General features: G+C 35.3%; 1 protein-coding gene across 1 annotated transcript in view; it reads left to right on the top strand.

Annotated features, from left to right (window-relative positions):
- Positions 1-19,712, top strand: part of Cpne3 (copine 3) — a 55,919-nt gene that overhangs the window by 28,443 nt on the left and 7,764 nt on the right. Inside the window, exons 8-13 of the mRNA XM_005328633.5 lie at positions 6,609-6,707; positions 9,554-9,640; positions 10,350-10,409; positions 10,931-11,064; positions 16,994-17,048; positions 17,131-17,182. Coding sequence (XP_005328690.1) covers positions 6,609-6,707; positions 9,554-9,640; positions 10,350-10,409; positions 10,931-11,064; positions 16,994-17,048; positions 17,131-17,182 — 487 coding nt within the window. The remainder of the gene's footprint in view (positions 1-6,608; positions 6,708-9,553; positions 9,641-10,349; positions 10,410-10,930; positions 11,065-16,993; positions 17,049-17,130; positions 17,183-19,712) is intronic.

Genomic DNA, 19,712 nt, shown 5'->3' with positions numbered 1-19,712 from the left:
GCCTTTAATTTCTTTTGTCTGTCTAATTGCTCTGGCCAGTATTTCGAGAACTATATTGAATAGAAATGGTGAGAGAGGGCATCCTAAGCAATTCTAAGCAGGAAGTGTGAATCAGGAGGTGTAGTGATACCAGATTTCAAACTGTACTACAGAGCAATAGTAACAAAAACAGCATGGTATTGGTACCAAAACAGGCGGTATTCTGTACCATTATCCAATGGTATAGAATAGAGGACACAGAGACCAATCCACAAAATTACAACTATCTTATATTTGATAAAGGGGCTAAACGCATGCAATGGAGGAAGGATAGCATCTTCAACAAATGGTGCTGGGAAAACTGGAAATCCATATGCAACAAAATGAAACTGAATTCCTTTCTCTCACCATGCACAAAAGTTAACTCAAAATGGATCAAGGACCTTGATATCCAATCAGAGACTATGCGTCTGATAGAAGAAAAGGTTGGCTCTGATCTACATATTGTGGGGTCAGGCTCCAAATTCCTTAATAGGACACCCATAGCACAAGAGTTAATAACTAGAATCAACAAATGGGACTTACTTAAACTAAAAAGTTTTTTTCTCAGCAAGAGAAACAATAAGAGAGGTAAACAGGGAGCCTACATCATGGGAACAAATGTTTACTCCTCACACTTCAGATAGAGCCCTAATATCCAGAGTATACAAAGAACTCAAAAAATTAAACAATAAGAAAACAAATAACCCAATCCACAAATGGGCCAAAGACCTGAACAGACACTTCTCAGAGGAGGACATACAATCAATCAACAAGTACATGAAAAAATGTTCACCATCTCTAGCAGTCAGAGAAATGCAAATCAAAACCACCCTAAGATACCATCTCACTCCAGTAAGATTGGCAGCCATTATGAAGTCAAACAACAACAAGTGCTGGCGAGGACGTGGGGAAAAGGGTACTCTTGTACATTGCTGGTGGGACTGCCAATAGGTGCGGCCAATATGGAAAGCAGTATGGAGATTCCTTGGAAAGCTGGGAATAGATCCACCATTTGACCCAGCTATTGCTCTTCTTGGACTATTCCCTGAAGACCTTAAAAGAGCGTACTACAGGGATACTGCCACATCGATGTTCATAGCAGCACAATTCACAATAGCTAGACTGTGGAATCAACCCCGATGCCCCTCAATAGATGAATGGATAAAAAAAAATGTGGCATTTATACACAATGGAGTACTACGTAGCACTAAAAATGACAAAATCATAGAATTTGCAGGGAAATGGATGGCATTAGAGCAGATTATGCTAAGTGAAGCTAGCCAATCCCTAAAAAACAAATGCCAAATGTCTTGTTTGATATAATGAGAGCAACCAAGAACAGAGCAGGGAGGAAGAGCAGGAGGAAAAGATTAACATTAAATAGAGTCATGAGGTGGGAGGGAAAGGGAGAGAAAAGGGAAATTGCATGGAAATGGAGGGAGACCCTCATTGTTATACAAAATTACATATAAGAGATTGTGAGGGGAATGGGAAAAAAATAAGGAGAGAAATGAATTACAGTAGATGGGGTAGAGAGAGAAGATGGGAGGGGAGGGGAGGGGGGATAGTAGAGGATAGGAAAGGTAGCAGAATACAACAGTTACTATTATGGCATTATGTAAAAATGTGGATGTGTTGATTGATTCTGCAATCTGTAATGTTTTGAATAACCAATAAAAAAAACTAAAAAAAAAAGGTAAAATAAAAAAAAATAGAATGAGGTTGGCCTGGGGCTTTGCATAGATAACTTTTATAATGTTGAGATATGTTTCTGTTATCCCTAGTTTTTCTAGTGTTTTGAACATGAAAAGGTGCTGTGTTTTGTTGAAGGCTTTTTCTGCATATATTGAAATAATCATATTGTTCTTATCTTTAAGTCTATTGATGAGATGAATTACATTTATTGTTGTCCATATGTTGAACCAACCTCGCATCCCAAGTACACCTACTTGATCGTGGTGTACTATCTTTTTGATATGTTTTTGTATTCAATTTGCCAGAATTTTATTGAGAATTTTTACACCCATGTTTATTAGAGATGTTGGTCTGAAGTTTTCTTTTTTTGATATGTCTTTGCCTGGTTTTGGAATCAGAGTGATATTGGCCTCAAAGAATGAGTTTGGAAGTGCTTCCTCTTGTTCTATTTCCTGAAATAAATTGGAGAGTATTGGTATTAGTTATTCTTTAAATGTCTTGTAGAACTTGGCTGTATATCCTTCTGGTCCTGGGCTTTTCTTAGTTGGTAGGCTTCTGATGGCATCTTCTATTTCATCACTTGAAATTGATCTGTTTAAATTGTGTATATCATACTGATTCAATTTGGACAATTCATATGACTCTAGAAATTTGTTGATGCCTTTGATATTTTTTATTTTATTGGAGTAAAAGTTTTCAAGGTAATTTCTAATTATCTTCTGTATTTCTTTAGTTTCTCTTGTGATATTTCTTTTTTTTTAATGTATGTTACTAATTGAGTTTTCTCTCTCCTCTTCGTTAGTATGGCTAAGGGTCTGTCAATTTTATTTATTTTTTTCAAAGAACCAACTTTTTGTTTTGTCATTTTTTTCAATTGTTTTTCTTGTTTCAATTTCACTGATTTCGGCTCTGATTTTAATTTTTCCTGTCTTCTGCTTTTGGTGTAGATTTGTTCTTTTTCTAGGGCTTTGAGATGTAATGTTAAGTCATTCGTTTGTTGACTTTTTTTTTCTTTTAAGGAATGAACTCCATGCAATTAACGTTCCTCTTAGAACTGCCTTCATAGTGTCTTAGAGATTTCTATATGTTGTATCTGTTTTCTCATTCATCTCTAAAAATTTTTTAATCTTCTCCTTGATGTCTTCTGCAACCCATTGTTTATTCAGTAACATATTATTTAGTCTCCAGGTGTTGGAGTAGCTTTTATTTCTTATTTTATCATTGATTTCTAATTTCATTTCATTATGATCTGATAGAATGCAGGGTAGTATCTCTCCTTTTGTTTATATTTGCTAAGAGTTGGTTCGTGGCATAATATATGGTCTATTTTAGAGAAGGATCCATGTGCTGCTAAGAAGAAAGTGTATTCCTTTGTTGAAGGATGAAATATTTTATACATGTCAGTTAAGTCTAAGTTATTGATTGTATTATTGAGTTCTATAGTTTCTTTGTTCAGCTTTTGTTTGGAAAATCTATCCAGTGGTGAAAGAAGGGTGTTAAAGTTACCCAAAATTATTGTGTTGTGGTCTGTTTGACTCTTGAACTTGAGAAGAGTTTGATTAACATAGGTGCTCCATTGTTTAGGACATATATATTTATAATTGTTAAGTCTTATTGGTGTATGGTTTCCTTGAGCAGTATGTGGTGTCCTTCTTTATCCCTTTTGATTAACTTTGGCTTGAAGTCTACTTTAGTTTGACATGAGGATGGAAACCCCTACTTGCTTCCACAGTGAGTGGTATGCTTTTTCCCAACCTTTCACCTTCAGTCTGTGGATATTTTTTCCTATGAGATGAGTCTCTTGGAGGCAGCATTTTTTTTTTTAATCCAATCTGCTAGTCTATATCTTTTGATTGGTGAGTTTAGGCCATTAACATTCAGGGTTATTATTGAGACGTGGTTTGTATTCCCAGCCATTTTTGGTATTTAACTTGACTTGGTTTCTCTTCTGATTAGTTTTTCCTTTTGTGCAATCCCTCTTTCTGTTTATTTTCATCACTGTTTTTTATTTCCTCTTCCTGGAATATTTTGTTCAGCGTGTTCTGAAGTGCAGGCTTTCTAGCTGTAAATTATTTTAACTTTTGTTTATCATGGAAGGTTTTTATTTCATCATCAAATCTCAAGCTTAATTTTGCTAGAAATAAGATTCTTGGTTTTTACATCCATTTTCTTTCAGAGCTTGATATATGTTGTTCCAGGATCTTCTAGCTTTCAGGGTCTGGGTTGAAAAATTTGTACATATTCTAATTGGTTTTCCCCTATATGTAATCTGATTCATTTCTCTTGTGGCTTTTAATATTCTCTCCTTATTCTGTATGTTAGGCATTTTCATTATAATATTCCTTGGTGTAGATCTGTTGTAATTTTGTACACTTGATGTCCTGTAAGCCTCTTGTATTTGGTTTTCCAATTCATTCTTCGTGCTTGGGAAATTTTCTGATATTATCTCATTGAAGAGATTGTGAATTCCTTTGGTTTGAAACTCTGTGCCTTCCTCTATCCCAATAACTCTTAGAGATTTGGACTTTTGATGCTGTCCCATAATTTTTGGATGTTCTGTTCATGGTTTCTTCCTATCTTCACTGTGTGGTCAACTTTATTTTCCTAATTGTATATTTTGTCTTCATTATCTGACATTCATTCTTCCAAGTGATCTAGTCTGTTGCTTATGCTTTCTATTCAGCTTTTTATTTGGTTTATTGCTTTCTTCATTTCAAGCATTTCTGACTTTTTTTTTGGGGGGGAATCTCTATCTCTTTCTTGAAGTAATCTTTTGCGACCTGTATTTGCTCTTTATTGGAGTGATCAATTTTTGCTTGTATTTGCTCATTTAGGTCATTCTTTAATTTGCAGATCATTTTAATTATGAACCTTCTAAACTCCTTCTCTGATATTTCATCAACTTCGCTGTTCCTGGGTTCTGTTATTGTAGTATCCTTGTTTGTTTGGGGCACTTTCCTCCCTCTTTTTTTGTTTCCATGTTGTCTATGTATCTTCCTTTCTTGCAGTTTCTACCCTATTATTCTTGTAGTACCCTGGGCATTTTAACTTTGTGGTTGTGTAGATTATCTGTACCTCAACTTGATGTTGGGCTTCCAGACCCTGCTGGTGACCCTCAATGTATATTACTGCAACTAAAGGTGGTGGCGGCAATAGGGGAGGTAACTCGAGATGGCTGTGGAGGTGCCCCAAGATGGATGCAATGTCTTAAGAGATGGGGCTGAAATGGTGGGCCTTACACTTTCTTCGGGATGCCTGTTCTGAGATGCATCTGCTCTTAGGCCCTGACTGTTGTCGAAAGGTAGAGGCTACGGTATGGGGAAGGCTATGGCGATGTCTGCAGTTTCCTAAGATGGAAGTGGGTTAGGCTTGGGCTCTCAGGTGGGGAGTGTGGTGGTGTCAAACTCAGACCTACCCTGGGCCTGGCCCCGCCCCCCCCCCCCCCCCCCCCCCCCCCCCCCCCCCGTGCAGGTCGGTGTGGGAGGATCTGGGCTGGGCCTCAGCTCCCAAGGTGGTCTCTTGTCAAGCATTTCTTAAACAAATGCCTTACTACTGCTCACAGTTAACAGTTCTAGAACTTGCTTGTTTTGATTGATTGATGTTTAGAGTTAACAAGAATAATGAAAATACAAGTAAGGAATAAAAGACGTCCACTCATGATGAACACTCGTGTATAGAACTGAAAAGAAAAATAATCACTTTGCCAAGCAAACATATAAAAATCCTGGACATTTTAACTTTGTGACTAGTATAATTTTGTAGATAGTAGCAAGTTGGAGTCTCAGTTGGCTTAAGGCAAATGCAAGTTCCTTCTCATTTATAAGCTTTGATTTTTAGGCACAGACTCCAGAAGTTTTTAGAAGTGTCCTCAGCACAGTCTTGGTTTACCTGTGTTGGTAACCACACAGGCATACCATGTTCTAAGACTTTTTATTTAATTCTTCCAAGTTTCAGTTCTGTAAAATGGATTCTTAATCCAACTACCTCACAAGGATTCTTAATCCAACTACCTCACAAGGGTTTTTAGAGAATGTGCATCGTTCCTACAATAAATGTTCACAGAAATGAAATAACCTATTTTGAATATGAAGTACTATGAAGCATTGGTGTTCAATGTTCACAACCATTATGGTCAGTTTTCAGCTTCTCTTGAACACTTCTGCTTGCTAATAGATCACACCCTCTTATTTTTCTCATTAGAAAGAGTATTTTAGTGTTCTGTTAATTGTTTACATTATAGTTACATCCATCAACCTGATATAAAACTACTCATAAATTAAATATTTTTGCCTCTCTTCTCTCTGCTTTGAGGTTGTGGGGAGGACAGTAGGTGCACATTTAATAAGAGCCAGATTAAGATTAGAGCTCACTCTGTTTTGATGCAGGAATGGAGTAAATATGACCTGGGACAGATAACTTCCCTCAGTGGGCTCAGGACTTTTTCTTTTTGAGAGTTGTAACTCTCAGAATGATGCACATCTGACTAACCTCTCCAGATTGTACTTAATGAAATATATTTTTCCATAATTCTAAATTATCTAGGACTTAATTGTATAATTTTTAGCTGTCTAGGATATTGACTTCCTTTCTTTCTCTAGATAATGGCTTCTAGCCATTGTATAGTGATAACAAGGTAAAAAAGTGGATGAGCAAGACGATGTAATTCCATTTTGCTTTTTATCAGTTTTTATAGAGGGCATGAAAGAGGGGCTGAAAACTTCTTAATGTGGAATTTGAACAGTATTTGTGTTTTGTCATCTGCTTGCCATCTATCTTAGTGCCCCATTTCAAGGATAGCTGGGGTCAATGGGACATTTTTGATAGGTCACGTTTATTGCCATCAGTACTTTTTAATGGAATTATATTGATTCATTTATTATACTTAATTCCAGGTAGAATGTTATGATTATGACAATGATGGATCACATGATCTCATTGGAACATTTCAAACGACCATGACAAAACTGAAAGAAGCCTCCAGAAGCTCACCTGTGAGTTATGTCTTTGAATTTGTATATACTATGTAGTTTAGCTGTGTATTTATTATTTTATTTTATTTTTCTTGGCATAGCAAACAGTTTAACCATGTTTTTTCCCTGTATTGCGTAATGCTCTAAAATCAATGGGATTTTTTTGTTTGCTAGTTTAATAATCAGGTAGTCCAAAATTTATATTTGAATTTTGTTGAGCATAACACCATGGAATGATTTACTAATGCCAGTTGAGGACTCTAGCTATGGAAGAAAGCAAGGATCATCATGATGTCAGTCATTTGTAGTGGAAGTCCAAACACTTTGCCTATTGTACTTTGGAAAGATTCAATGATTCCAGAATCAGGAAATAACCTACTTTTATAAGACAATGACCTAACACTGTATACTGAGAAAAGATAGAGCAAGGTCAGCTTTTATAGTAGGTGTCAGTCCCCCAGAGCCAGCAGGTCCTTTCTGGCTGCCAAATCAAGGCCATTTTCTGTGTGTGCTTTTGTGGATGGTCTCTGCCTCTCCCCTGTGGAGACTAAAATACTGAGAGTCAGGGATGGGCCTGAGGGCCATTGACCCCCAGGCTTAAGTAGCACGAAGGAGCCCTCGTTGAGTATGAAACTGGGAAGAGTATTTCCACGCAGGCGATAAGCCCAGTACCAGCTTTAAGGACTCTTATGTTAAAGTAAAGAATTATTCTAGGCCCAGGGTTCATTCTGAAATGGCCAAGGTTGTATCAAAAGCTATTGTGCATGAGACTGCCTTTCTCACCAAGTTACATTTATGTTTAGAGGTTTCATTTCCTTTTGTTTAAGACAGCACACATAATTTGATCAAAAGTCCTTTGCTTAAGGCTTTTTGCATTTCACTAGTCACAATGGTTAATATCTGTTATGCCAGACAAGTGCCTGGACTTGAATTGTATACACTTATGCTACTTTTGCATGGTCTCTTACGGTTGGCTTGCCTCTGATTTGTCCTTACATACAGGGAAGACAAAAGCTTAGTTCCTGGTGCTTCAGATGACTTTTATTAAGATCATTTGATGCCTGGGTATGGTGGCATATACCCGTAATCCCAGCAGCTGAGAGGCTCTCATAGGAGGATTGCAAGTTTAAAGCCAGCTTCCTCAACTTAGCAAGGCCGTAAGCAACTTAGGGAGACCCTGTCTCTAAATAAAAAAAATATTTAAAAAGGGCTAGGGATATAGCTTAGTAGTTAAGAGCCCCTGGGTTCAATTCCTGGTACCAAGTGGGGGGCAACTATCATTTGACTACTTTAACTATATTCAGTTTAGCATCTTAACTTATGCATTAGAGTAAAAAAAACGGAAACTTTCTGTCTCCACACTAATGTGGCCGTAAGGACACTACTGCAGAGTGTTTTATTTACCCTTCTAGTTTGAGTAAGTAGTTAATTTTCTCTTTGTAGCTTACTTGAACAGAATAATATGAATTGTTTATTAGCTTCTTAGAGACCTGAGTAATGCTCATGTATGTAACATCTACTTTTGAAAATACAAACATGGTGTTTGAGAGAAAAAAGATTACAGCTAGGTGAGAAGGTCTTATTACCTAGTCATGTAAGAGAGGTGAGTTAAAAGAAGGTACAGAGAGTTTTAGATCAAACCTTAAAAAAACTAGATGAATAAATAAAACATGTAAGCCAGTTGGTTTAAATAATTGAGAAAAATGAGATTACAGCAAACATATTGGGATTAGCATTTCCAGTAGGTAACACAGAGACTTGCAGTCCTGCTCCTAATCCCTAGTCACACAGCCCAGGTGCTGGATGTAGCAAGTATAGAAATGCTAGTGTGGAGGAGGAAAGACCTTAAATCACCTAAGCAGTTGAAATACAAAGATGGACAATCTTTGAATTAAAACAACAAAGAGCTTCAGCTGTAAATATTCTATTAAATTTTTAAGGCAGAATTAAATGAGAAATAATAAAGTCTGAATGCTTAAAGTTATGCAAGCTACCCAGATTAACTAAATACGGACTGGTCTAGTTGTTGTTTCACTAGTTTCAGTTCATTGTTTTATTCCAGAATCAGGAAATAACCTGCTTTTATAAGACAGTGACCTAACACTGTATGATACTTTATGGGTCATGTAAAGCTTTCCTGAATGTGGCTGAGTTGATCCTTCCTTTTCTCTGTGACAGAGGAGGCTTTTATTGTTGTTGCAGTGACAAAGACTTGACCAAGGAATAGGGCCATGTCTTATCGTCTCTGCATTCTCAGTGTCTTCCTGGCACAGTGCCTGTCACTTGGTAGATACTTTGTAAAAGGATAAATTAATGAAGTGAAGTAATCTAGCATAAATGAATATTCTATTGAGGGCATTTCTGCATCTGTAATGCTCATTTATTAATATTTATGATTATGACTAAGACTGCCAAAATCTTGAGCCATCGAGGAATATGTTTTACATATTTCAGTTTATATCAGTGTATCAAATAAATTTTTAAGATATTGATTCTTAGAACATTAGTAGTGACTGTTGGAAGTATATCAATGACTTACTGTTAGCTAGTTAGGCACAACTTATCAAGTATTAGTTGAGTATTCTTATGTTCTTATTATACATGACAGTGAAAATTTGGCAAAATTTAAACTTGGGAACTATTTTTAAAGACGTGCCATTTTAGGAGTGCCTTAATTGTTGGAAACTTAACTGATAAGTATTTCACATGCTTGAGATTTTACATAATTGTTTCAGAGTTGTATTTTACAACAGACATATATCAGTAAATGGTTTCATTCCAAGGAGAAAGGTTGTACATTTAAATTCACAGTGACATTTCTAATGGTTGCTGGTAAAAATTAACATTTTTGTGTTTTCTTCCTACAGGTTGAATATGAATGCATAAATGAAAAAAAGAGGCAAAAGAAAAAAAGCTATAAGAATTCAGGTGTTATCAGCGTGAAACACTGTGAGGTCAGTTTCCCTTGATGGCTTATAATGAGATCACATTTTGGGATCTCCTGTCATTATGGTTTATATTAAATGAGTAGTTTAGGCAGTTGAAAATCTGTTGAGCATCTTTAGGGGAAAGAATAGAGTGGGAAACAGTAAAGGAATCTTTCTGGAAACTTTACTTCCAAGATTTGACAACCTGTAGCAAAAGACAAAGAGTATTAAAGTTGTCTGTTATCTTCAGAAATGTGATTCAAAGTATTCTTCTATCCCTTTAGTGGAAATGGCCTGACCCAGTGCATCTCTCTTGGTTATAATTTCAAGATGAGATCTTATGACTGGAGGGAAAAAGTCAAAATTTCTTACAGTGAAGAAGTGAAGTTTTTTAATTTATATTTTTAGTATGATTTCTTTATTATTATGCTCATGAAAGCTGTTGACATATGAGGCTCATTTGTTATCTCTTAAAATTTAAAGTGAATGTCTTTCATTTTTGGCCATTAATATTCTCATCTTACTTAGCATTGCCATAATTATCCTGAAATAAATCTTATAGATTCATGACATTTAGGGGCAGGAGTACATTGGACTTGAATGCAGGTGTGATTTCCATGTTTTTATACCACGTGATGTTCAGCTTATAATGTCTTAAAATTTATGCCAGAAAGCTTTTTTGTTTCTTTTGTATAGTAGGAGAGTTTTAATTTTAACAGTTTGCTATTTGTTTTAGATTACAGTAGAGTGTACGTTCCTTGACTACATCATGGGAGGATGTCAGCTGAATTTTACTGTGAGTAACACACTCACTTTTCTAACAGGCTATAAAACATTGCTTTCCCCCTTCCATTTTGCAGCATTCTTTTGTTTATTGCCAAACCGACTCTGTGATGAAATTTGCACGGTCTGTTTAGATTCCCTCAGAGACCTCAGACAGGTTGTCTAGGTTCCTCATGGAAATTTTAGTTTTGTTGATGAAAGAACTCTTTCTCCTGAGAGAAAGCAGATATGTACAAATGAGCAGTTATCCTGCAATAATTTAAGGAATAGAAAGCATTAATGCAATAGATTTGCACAAAACAACTCCTGAGTCTGAGTCATGGGTGTAATGATTCATGATTTAAAACTAGGAAAACAATAGCAGGTTATCTCATGTTGAGGCTTTAACTGTCCATGGAAATAGGCATTTGTTAGGAAAATGATTGTAGCAGGCTCTGGAATGAACATTTGTGTCTTATCCCCTGAGGTTTCTTGGTCATCACCTACAGGTGCCCCTGCTTCTCCTTAGTAAGGGCTGCTGTTGTTCTTTGGCAGGTGGGAGTGGATTTCACTGGCTCCAATGGTGACCCGAGGTCTCCGGACTCCCTCCATTTCATCAGCCCCAATGGTGTCAATGAGTATTTGACTGCTATCTGGTCTGTGGGACTGGTCATTCAAGATTATGATGCGTGAGTATGACTTTGGAAATGTTGAAACACTTGTTTTCATAATTCCCCAGAAAGGCCAGTTTTTGTTTCATTGACTGGTACTCTGATCCGGGTGGTAGAATGAGGGTACTGGAGGGAATAGCTTTCTCCCTAAAATTTCTCTAGTTTATTATTTCTATTCTTTTCTTTGTTGACAATTTTAGTATTTACCTATGATCTCTCACCTCTTATTGTGCTTAGTTACAAAGTGTTATACAGAGAGTTCTTATTTAATAGCTGACTAAAGTCAACAAGAGTCTTATTTTTCTGATCTGGTTGCCTTGGGGTTTATTCATTAGATAAGTTGTATGTGTGATTGAGGTCCAAGGGACACATTTTGTAAACAATAGTAAAAACTATTTCTAAATATGTTTCCTTGGCAGTCATCAAATACTTTTTAAATGATTTTTAACAAGTGCTAAAAAGTAACTAAATCTAATTGCTACAAAATATTCTGAATGGATGTGCAGTGGATAGGTTTTGAATAGATTTGGGGCCTGGCATAAGTCAGTAGTAGAGTGTATGTTTAGCATGCATGAGACCCTGGGCTCAATTCGCTGCACCATAAAAGTACAAAAAGAAAGCAAAAATGTAAAAAGATTTGAAATAGATTTGAATAATGGTGAAGGTTTACTAAACAATATAAAAATATGCATTAGTAATTTTTTTTAGCAAATCTATTACTGCTCAGGATAAATTTTCACTTGTGTTTGCCTGTTATTATTATATGATAGAAGTTCTTACATACTGATATAGCTTTTTATTAATCTGTCCTGGCAAAATTCAGAAGGAAATTTTTTAGGCAAATGTGAACAAATCTAAAGCAAACTGGCAATTCCTTACCAGGCTAGTAAACTTGAAGGCAAAAATCTTTACATAAAACAAAAAGTTACTTTATAGAATACTTTGTTATATAATCCAAGATGAAAATAAACAGTTCTGAAATATTTAAAATTAAAAATAGCTTGTATAGAAGTATAATAAAATTTTCAAAGTAACACAATTATAATGGGATTTTTAAAAAGTAGAAATTTATAGGATTACTTTCTTTGCCTCCTGGAAGTTAATAACAAACAGGTTCTAAATTTACTGCAGTGGAAAAAAACAACAACAAAAAAGGAAAGGTATAGTTCTTAGATCAAAGAGGAATTCAAATTGTAATAATAGACTATGTAGGAATAAAGGACACCAAGAAGACAGCAACTGGCCCTGTTTCTATAAAGAAACTTTTAAACTTTATGTGCTTCTATCTGTCTGTCTGTCTAGTTGGCTGGCTGGCTATCTAAGGAGATGGAGGTCTTGCTATGTTTTCCAGACTGATCTTGAACCTTTGGACTCAAGCAATTTCTTTTTTTTTTTTTATTTTTATTTATTTTTTTTTAAATTTTTTATTTTTTTAATTGGTTGTTCACAACATTACAAAGCTCTTGACATATCATATTTCATACATTAGATTGAAGTGGGTTATGAACTCCCAATTTTACCCCAAATGCAGATTGCAGAATCACGTCGGTTACACATCCACAATTTTACATAATGCCCAGTTAGTAATTGTTGTATTCTGCTACCTTTCCTATCCCCTACTATCCCCCCTCCCCTCCCCTCCCATCTTCTCTCTCTACCCCATCTACTGTAATTCATTACTCTCCTTGTTTATTTTCCCATTCCCCTCACAACCTCTTATATGTAATTTTGTATAGCAATGAGGGTCTCCCTTCATTTCCATGCAATTTCCCTTTACTCTTCCTTTCCCTCCCATCTCATGACTCTGTTTAATGTTAGTCTTTTCTTCCTGCTCTTCCTCCTTGCTCTGTTCATAGTTGCTCTCATTATATCAAAGAAGACATTTGGTATTTGTTTTTTAGGGATTGACTAGCTTCACTAAGCATAATCTGCTCTAGTGCCATCCATTTCCCTGCAAATTCTATGATTTTGTCATTTTTTATTGCTGCATAGTACTCCATTGTGTATAGATGCCACATTTTTTTTATCCATTCATCTATTGAAGGGCATCTGGGTTGGTTCCACAGTCTAGCTATTGTGAATTGTGCTGCTATGAACATCGATATGGCAGCATCCCTGTAGCATGCTCTTTTAAGGTCTTCAGGGAATAGTCCGAGAAGAGCAATAGCAGGGTCAAATGGTGGTTCCATTCCCAGCTTTCCCAGGAATCTCCAAACTGCTTTCCAAATTGGCCGCACCAATTTGCAGTCCCACCAGCAATGTACAAGAGTACCCTTTTCTCCACATCCTCGCCAGCACTTGTTGTTGTTTGACTTCATAGTGGCTGCCAATCTTACTGGAGTGAGATGGTATCTTAGGGTGGTTTTGATTTGCATTTCTCTGACTGCTAGAGATGGTGAGCATTTTTTCATGTACTTGTTGATTGATTGTATTGGACTCAAGCAATTTCCATCTCTTCTTTTTTTTAATATTTAATTTTGGATAAACAAAATACCTTTTTTTTGTTTATTTTTATGTGGTGCTAAGAATTGAACTCAGTGCCTTCTACATGCTCATTAAGTGCTCTACCACTGAGCTACGACCCCAGCCCCTCTGTTTTTATTCTTAAATACGAAGAGTCAGGAGCTGTGGTTGTGGCTCAGCGGTAGAGCGCTCACCTAGCATGAGCAGGACCCGGGTTTGATTCTCAGCATCACATAAAATAAAGGCATTGTGTTGTGTCCATTTATGCCTAAAAATAAATAAATAAATATTTTAAAAAAAATACGAAAAGTTGAATACAAATGAACTAACTTTTCAACAAAATAAAAGGATAGTAAATACAAATTAATCAATTTAAATCAATATTGGAATGCAACCCTGACAGAATGATTCTTAAAATTTTCTAGAAGGAAATAGGGATCAGAAAAAACAAGAAAATTTTCAGATAAGAGAGAGAGAGAGATAGAGAGAGAGAGAGACCAGTGAAGAAGAATTTGCTCTAGCAGTTATTAAGACTTTAAAATAAGCTAAAGTGTGCAATTTGTACATGACCAATGGAACCAAGCAGGCAGGCCAAAAGTAGACCAACATGTATGTATAAGTGAATTTAATATATGATAGAGTTAGCATTTTAGAAAGTGGAAGGCAATCTTAGTCATAATGATAGATTTCCTGTATGTATGTGTCAACTATTATATGTCAGGGACCATTTAAAGTACTTTCTTTCTTTCTTTCTTTTCTTTTTTTATAACCATGCTAGAGATGGAACTCTGAGCCTTGTATACACTAGGCAAACATTCTAGTGAGCCACACTCCCAGCCCTAAAGTACTTTCTATTTAATACACATGTAATCCTCACATTTCTCTGTGCGATGGTACTTGTATGATCTGCACTATACAGTTGAGAAAACTGAGATCCAGGGAGTTAAGTAACTTGTTCAGAATCAGCTGATAACTGGCAGAGACAGGATGGAGCCTGGGCCATTGGGCTCTAGAGACATGCTCTTGTGATTATGATTTGGAAGGGTAAAGGAAAAAAAAATCACCATTTTGATAAATTAAATCAATAAATGATTATTTTTGGAAGTTCAACAAAACTTAGACAAAACTTTGGCAACCCTAACCCCCATGAAAGAGAGAAAGTGTACATAGAACACTAGTAATGAGAAAAAGATTATAAGCATAAATTTAGAGGAAAAAAACTCCAAATATATTAATACTTTGTAAAATATTATGCCATTACATTTGAAAATCCACATGAATGGATGATTTTTAAGAAAGCTCTTAATTATCAAAGCTGACTCAAAGGCAGAAAACTTGAATAGTCCAGGAACCATGGAAGGAAAGGAACACATTCTCAAAGAGCCAGTCCATACAAGGGCACCAGGCCAGGGCAATTTCATGTGTAAACTCTAACAAATCTGCAAGGAATGAATTCAAACCCCAAAGAATCAACTGAAAAATAAAAGTGTTACAAATTGTCAAGAATTCAGAAAGGTGGTCAGAGACAACACAAAATAAAAAATCAGGTTCTTACCAACTATCAATAACCAATTTAAAAAGAATTTAGTGGAGAAAAGTTACATTTCATATTGCAGTAAAAAATGAAAATGAGGAAAACTACAGAATTGTACTGAAGAACAAAGAAAGAAATTTGTTTAAATGGAAAGATACCTCATAATTTTTAGATAGGTATAATAATGAAATAAAATGTGAAATTTCATCTGAATTATTTATCAATTTAAATTAATATGGGAATGTAACCCTGACAGAGTGATTCTTAAAATTTTCTAGAAGGAAAAAGGAATCAGAAAAAAAACAAGAAAAACTTCAGATAAGAGAGAGAGAGAGAGAGAGAGAGAGAGAGAGAGGTGTGAAGAAGAATTTGCTCTAGCTATTAAGACTTATTTTAAAGCTAAAGGGTAGAATTTGTACATGACCAATGGAACCAAGCAGGCAGGCCAAAAGGAGACCCACGGGTACGTATAAGTGAATTTAATATATGATGGAGTTAGCATTTTAGAAAGTAGAAGGGATTGTCACAGCTAAGGAACTGGATAAGAATTGATTTGAATCCTGTCACACCTGTAAATATTAGGATATTATTCTGAATAAATTATAGACCAAACTGATAAAATGGATACCCCAAAACAGAGCAGCTTCACCAAAAGAGAGGTAAATATCTCAGGACTGATAGGGCAGTTTTGCTCCTCTCCATTTACAGATTCTGTTCCTGGGTTCAGGGCAGCTTCCTTGGTTCTCATCTCTAGTCAGTGGGAAGGGGAGAAAGGGACCTGGAACTGCAAGTGCATTCCCTTGTCTGGATGTGATTCAAAAGCAGCTGACAAATCCCTCTACTCACATCTCTTGAGCTGGAACCTAACTCCAGACCACATCCATCCCAGAGAAGCTGGGAGGTGGAGTCTCCAGCTCAAGTGTTCTATTAGTAAGGAAGGAGGAAATGATGTTGGAGGGGAGCACTTTTTGCTCCATATCCTACTTTCCAGATGAATTAGAAGTTTAATATCAAAAGCAAACCTTGAAAGTTCTAGGAGAAAATATGTATGAATTGTTTGTTATCTTGCAGTGAAAAAGGACTTTAAATAGGACAAGCAAAAGTAGAAATCATGAAACTTTTTTTTTATGTGTTTACATCCATTAATATTAAAACTAAAGGAACAATATTCTAAACAAAGTTACAGATTACATATCGGAAAAAATATTTGACATGACATAGGTTCCATAATCAATGCAAAAAGAACTGTTAAGAATTAATTTACAAAGAACATCCCGAGTAGAAAAATTCGTATGTTCATTACAGTGTTTTATGATAACATTACATTGGCCATCTATCACTATGATATGAGAAAGTATCCATACAATGGAATACTCATTAGTCATTCATATGATGTCAATATTCAGGTGCACACAGTCCCTATCCCTAAATCCTTGGGCCAAATATTCATACATTTTTGCTGCAAAAACCTGAGAGTTTTATGATATTTGGCATTTGCACTGTGTTTTTGTGGCCAAATTTAAGAATATTTATATTAAGTGGCATAAATAAATGCTTCAAATAACCTAATCAGCAAGTTTAGGTCTTACTGCCTAATGAATTTGTTGCAAACAACTGTAAACATTTGTGATTTTTAGGGCTTTATGGGTTTTTATTTACACATTTGTTCAGTGAAATGATGTGCAATATCTAAATAGAAAAGAATGGGTTATAAATCACAAATATAAATTCCATTTTTATAAAATTTATAGAAACATTGCTTCTCCCTCATTCAAAGAAAACTATTTCAACTGATGGTTCTCTCTGGCAGCTATAGGTAATCTTTGTTGTTTTATACTTTTCTGAGATTTTAATAATGCTTTAAAAATGAGTTCACATTGATTTTATTATGAGTGAAGACACAACACTCTCTTGAAAAAAAACCCAAGATTTTTCAAATTTTCATTTTAGTGATAAGATGTTTCCAGCTTTTGGTTTTGGAGCTCAGATACCACCTCAGTGGCAGGTAAGAGGAAATCTCATTTTAAAGCTTTGCTTGCTGTAAAAGCAAAACAGGATTCATCAGTTCATCTTTCATCTTTTGACAGGTATCACATGAATTTCCAATAAACTTTAATCCATCCAATCCCTACTGTAATGGTAAGTTTAAAAGTAAACATGAAGACTTGAAGCTGAAAGACCTCACTGTCTTTCTTACTTGTTTTTTCTTGTGACTTAAAACTGCTCAATCACATGTCTAGGTTTCATTTTGTGACATATTCTGTTAGAGAAGGTAGAAAAACTATACCAGTTTGTGGTTAGGGTAATAATAACAATTATGGTGCAAAATCAGTATTATGGTGATAAAGGTTCTGAGGTTTAATGGAACAAAAAATAAATTCATAATCTTGAGAGTAGATCAACAAAAATCTTATTAAAAGTATTTTCACACATAAATTGATTATATAATAAACTTTCAATGAAATGAGTAATTCAGAATTATAATTCATCTGAAGCCTTTTTGAGAGTAATAGTTACTCTACAAAGAAAAAGTATCTAATTATGTGTTGTAACTCAAACAACATTCTATAAGTAGATGGGATAGGTGGAAGGAACCAAGAATTGTTACCTATAGCAGATTTTCTGTGTAGAAAGCAGGAGGCAGACATGTGTCTTTCAATTCACTTTTTTCCCAATGCTTCAAATATCCAAGTGCTTCCTTCTTTTTGCCATACAGTCAACTTAAAATGCCAAATGTCCCACTATGTAAGACTGAACAACTTGGAGGAAGGCTGGTAGGTGTCGGATCACAAGCATCATTTATAATTTTACAATCAGCTAAGTTCTGAAAAGGATATATTTTTAAAAATTTTTTTTACCTGTTGATGGACTTTTATATTATTTATTTCTATGTGGTGCTGAGGATCGAACTCAGTGGCTCACACATGCTAGGCAAGCACTCTACCACTGTGCTACAACCCTATCCCTGAAAAGGGTCCTTTTAACAATTACAAAACATACAGTTTTCCAATAGAAGAAGGTCTTCTTTTCTTCTCTTCCTAAACAATATTCATAATGAAGAAGAGTGTGGGGCAGTTGGTTGGGGACAGTTTGCGTGAAGATTTTCTCCCTTTTTTCTCATATGAGTGCAGTGTTCTTTTAATGCAGTGTCAGTGGCTTGTTGTGACTTCTTTGAAACTGGAAATATTATTTTTACGGAATGTGATTCATGCTTATGATGAAATTGGAATCATTTTTATGGACCATATATGTGACAGTTCCTTTTAGAAGTACATTTGCTCTACAAATGATATGAACCCATCTCATGTTACCAAGCCCAGATTTTTTACTTTTGGTTTATAGTCTAGGAAAAGAATTAGTTTGGTCTCAGATGAAAGAAATGCTGTATGGGCAAAAAAAGATACAACCTTATTTTTTTTCTTGGAAAATATTAATAATTTATTTAATATGCAGATTGGTAAAGTTTTTTTATTTGTTCTGGTAAATTATACACGATAGTAGAATGCATTTTGACATATCATACATAAATTAAGTATAACTTCTCATTCTTCTGGTTGTATATAATGTTGAATTATACTGGTCATGTAGTAATATATGCACATAGGGTAATAATGTCCGATTCATTCTAGTATCCTTCCTATCCCCATACAACTTTATTTTAAAGCAAGGAAGTTTAATTGCCTTTCTTTAATTAATCATTGAATACAGTTGCCTAGAAATAACATCTTACTTGTTCCTTTAATGCAAAGAAGGATTTTGGCATAACTCAATTTTAGTTAAGGAATTGAAGGTTATTGATATTTGTGGAAAAAAAATGAATTGTTTATACCTTCAGTTTGAAAAGCAAACAAAGATGATAGGCATGAAAAAATTGTTATCACTATAGTTATAGGCTCAAATTTCCACTGTGTATGTCATTATAGTGAAAGATTCTGATACTAGCTAATGTTAATTTTATTATTTTTATTGCTACTGGATTGACACCTAGTTACAACATTATCTTATACATGTGAAATCAACTCCATATGTGAATTAGTTATATTCTCAAAGGTTGTTCATAAGACTACTTGTTTCAAAATTCAACATGGCCAAAAGTTAAGTTTATAACTCTTAAATTTTAAGAGGAGAGACTTGGTCATATGAAGCTTTTAGACCAAGTATACAGTTCTCTCCCTTGTTGGCCTATGATCTGTTGGCTCTTTTTAAAGCAAGAGATCTACTTTGGGGCTGGGGTTGTAGCTCAGTGGTAGAGCACTTGCCTAGTATGTGTGAGGTACTGGGTTCGATTCTCAGCACCACATATAAATAAATTAATTAAATAAAGATCCATCAATAAATAAATTTTTTTTAAAAAGAGGCCTACTTTGATTTACATTAAAATTGTGTGTGTGTGTGTGTGTGAAATTTCCAAGGATTTTAGCAAGGATTGTGGGGAATTCTTTATATTTTCTAGTACCCTTTTGCCATGTGTCATTGAGGACACCTTCCACAGTGCATACACAAGAAAAAGGTTTCACCAGAAGTGATTTTTGCCAGGAATGCCATTCAGCTTTCATCAGTTGTGCTGTTGTTATAAGAGACCTTTAAAACTCAGTGGCTTATGATGAAGAGTTTATTTCTTGTCCACTACAGATTGTATCCCTCCTCCAGTGGCTTATTCTGGGACTCA

Source organism: Ictidomys tridecemlineatus, chromosome 7, assembly GCF_052094955.1.
Source record: "Ictidomys tridecemlineatus isolate mIctTri1 chromosome 7, mIctTri1.hap1, whole genome shotgun sequence".
Lineage (NCBI taxonomy): Eukaryota > Metazoa > Chordata > Mammalia > Rodentia > Sciuridae > Ictidomys > Ictidomys tridecemlineatus.
The sequence above is the reverse complement of the archived record's forward strand: the minus strand, read 5'-3'. Positions and strand labels throughout refer to the sequence as shown.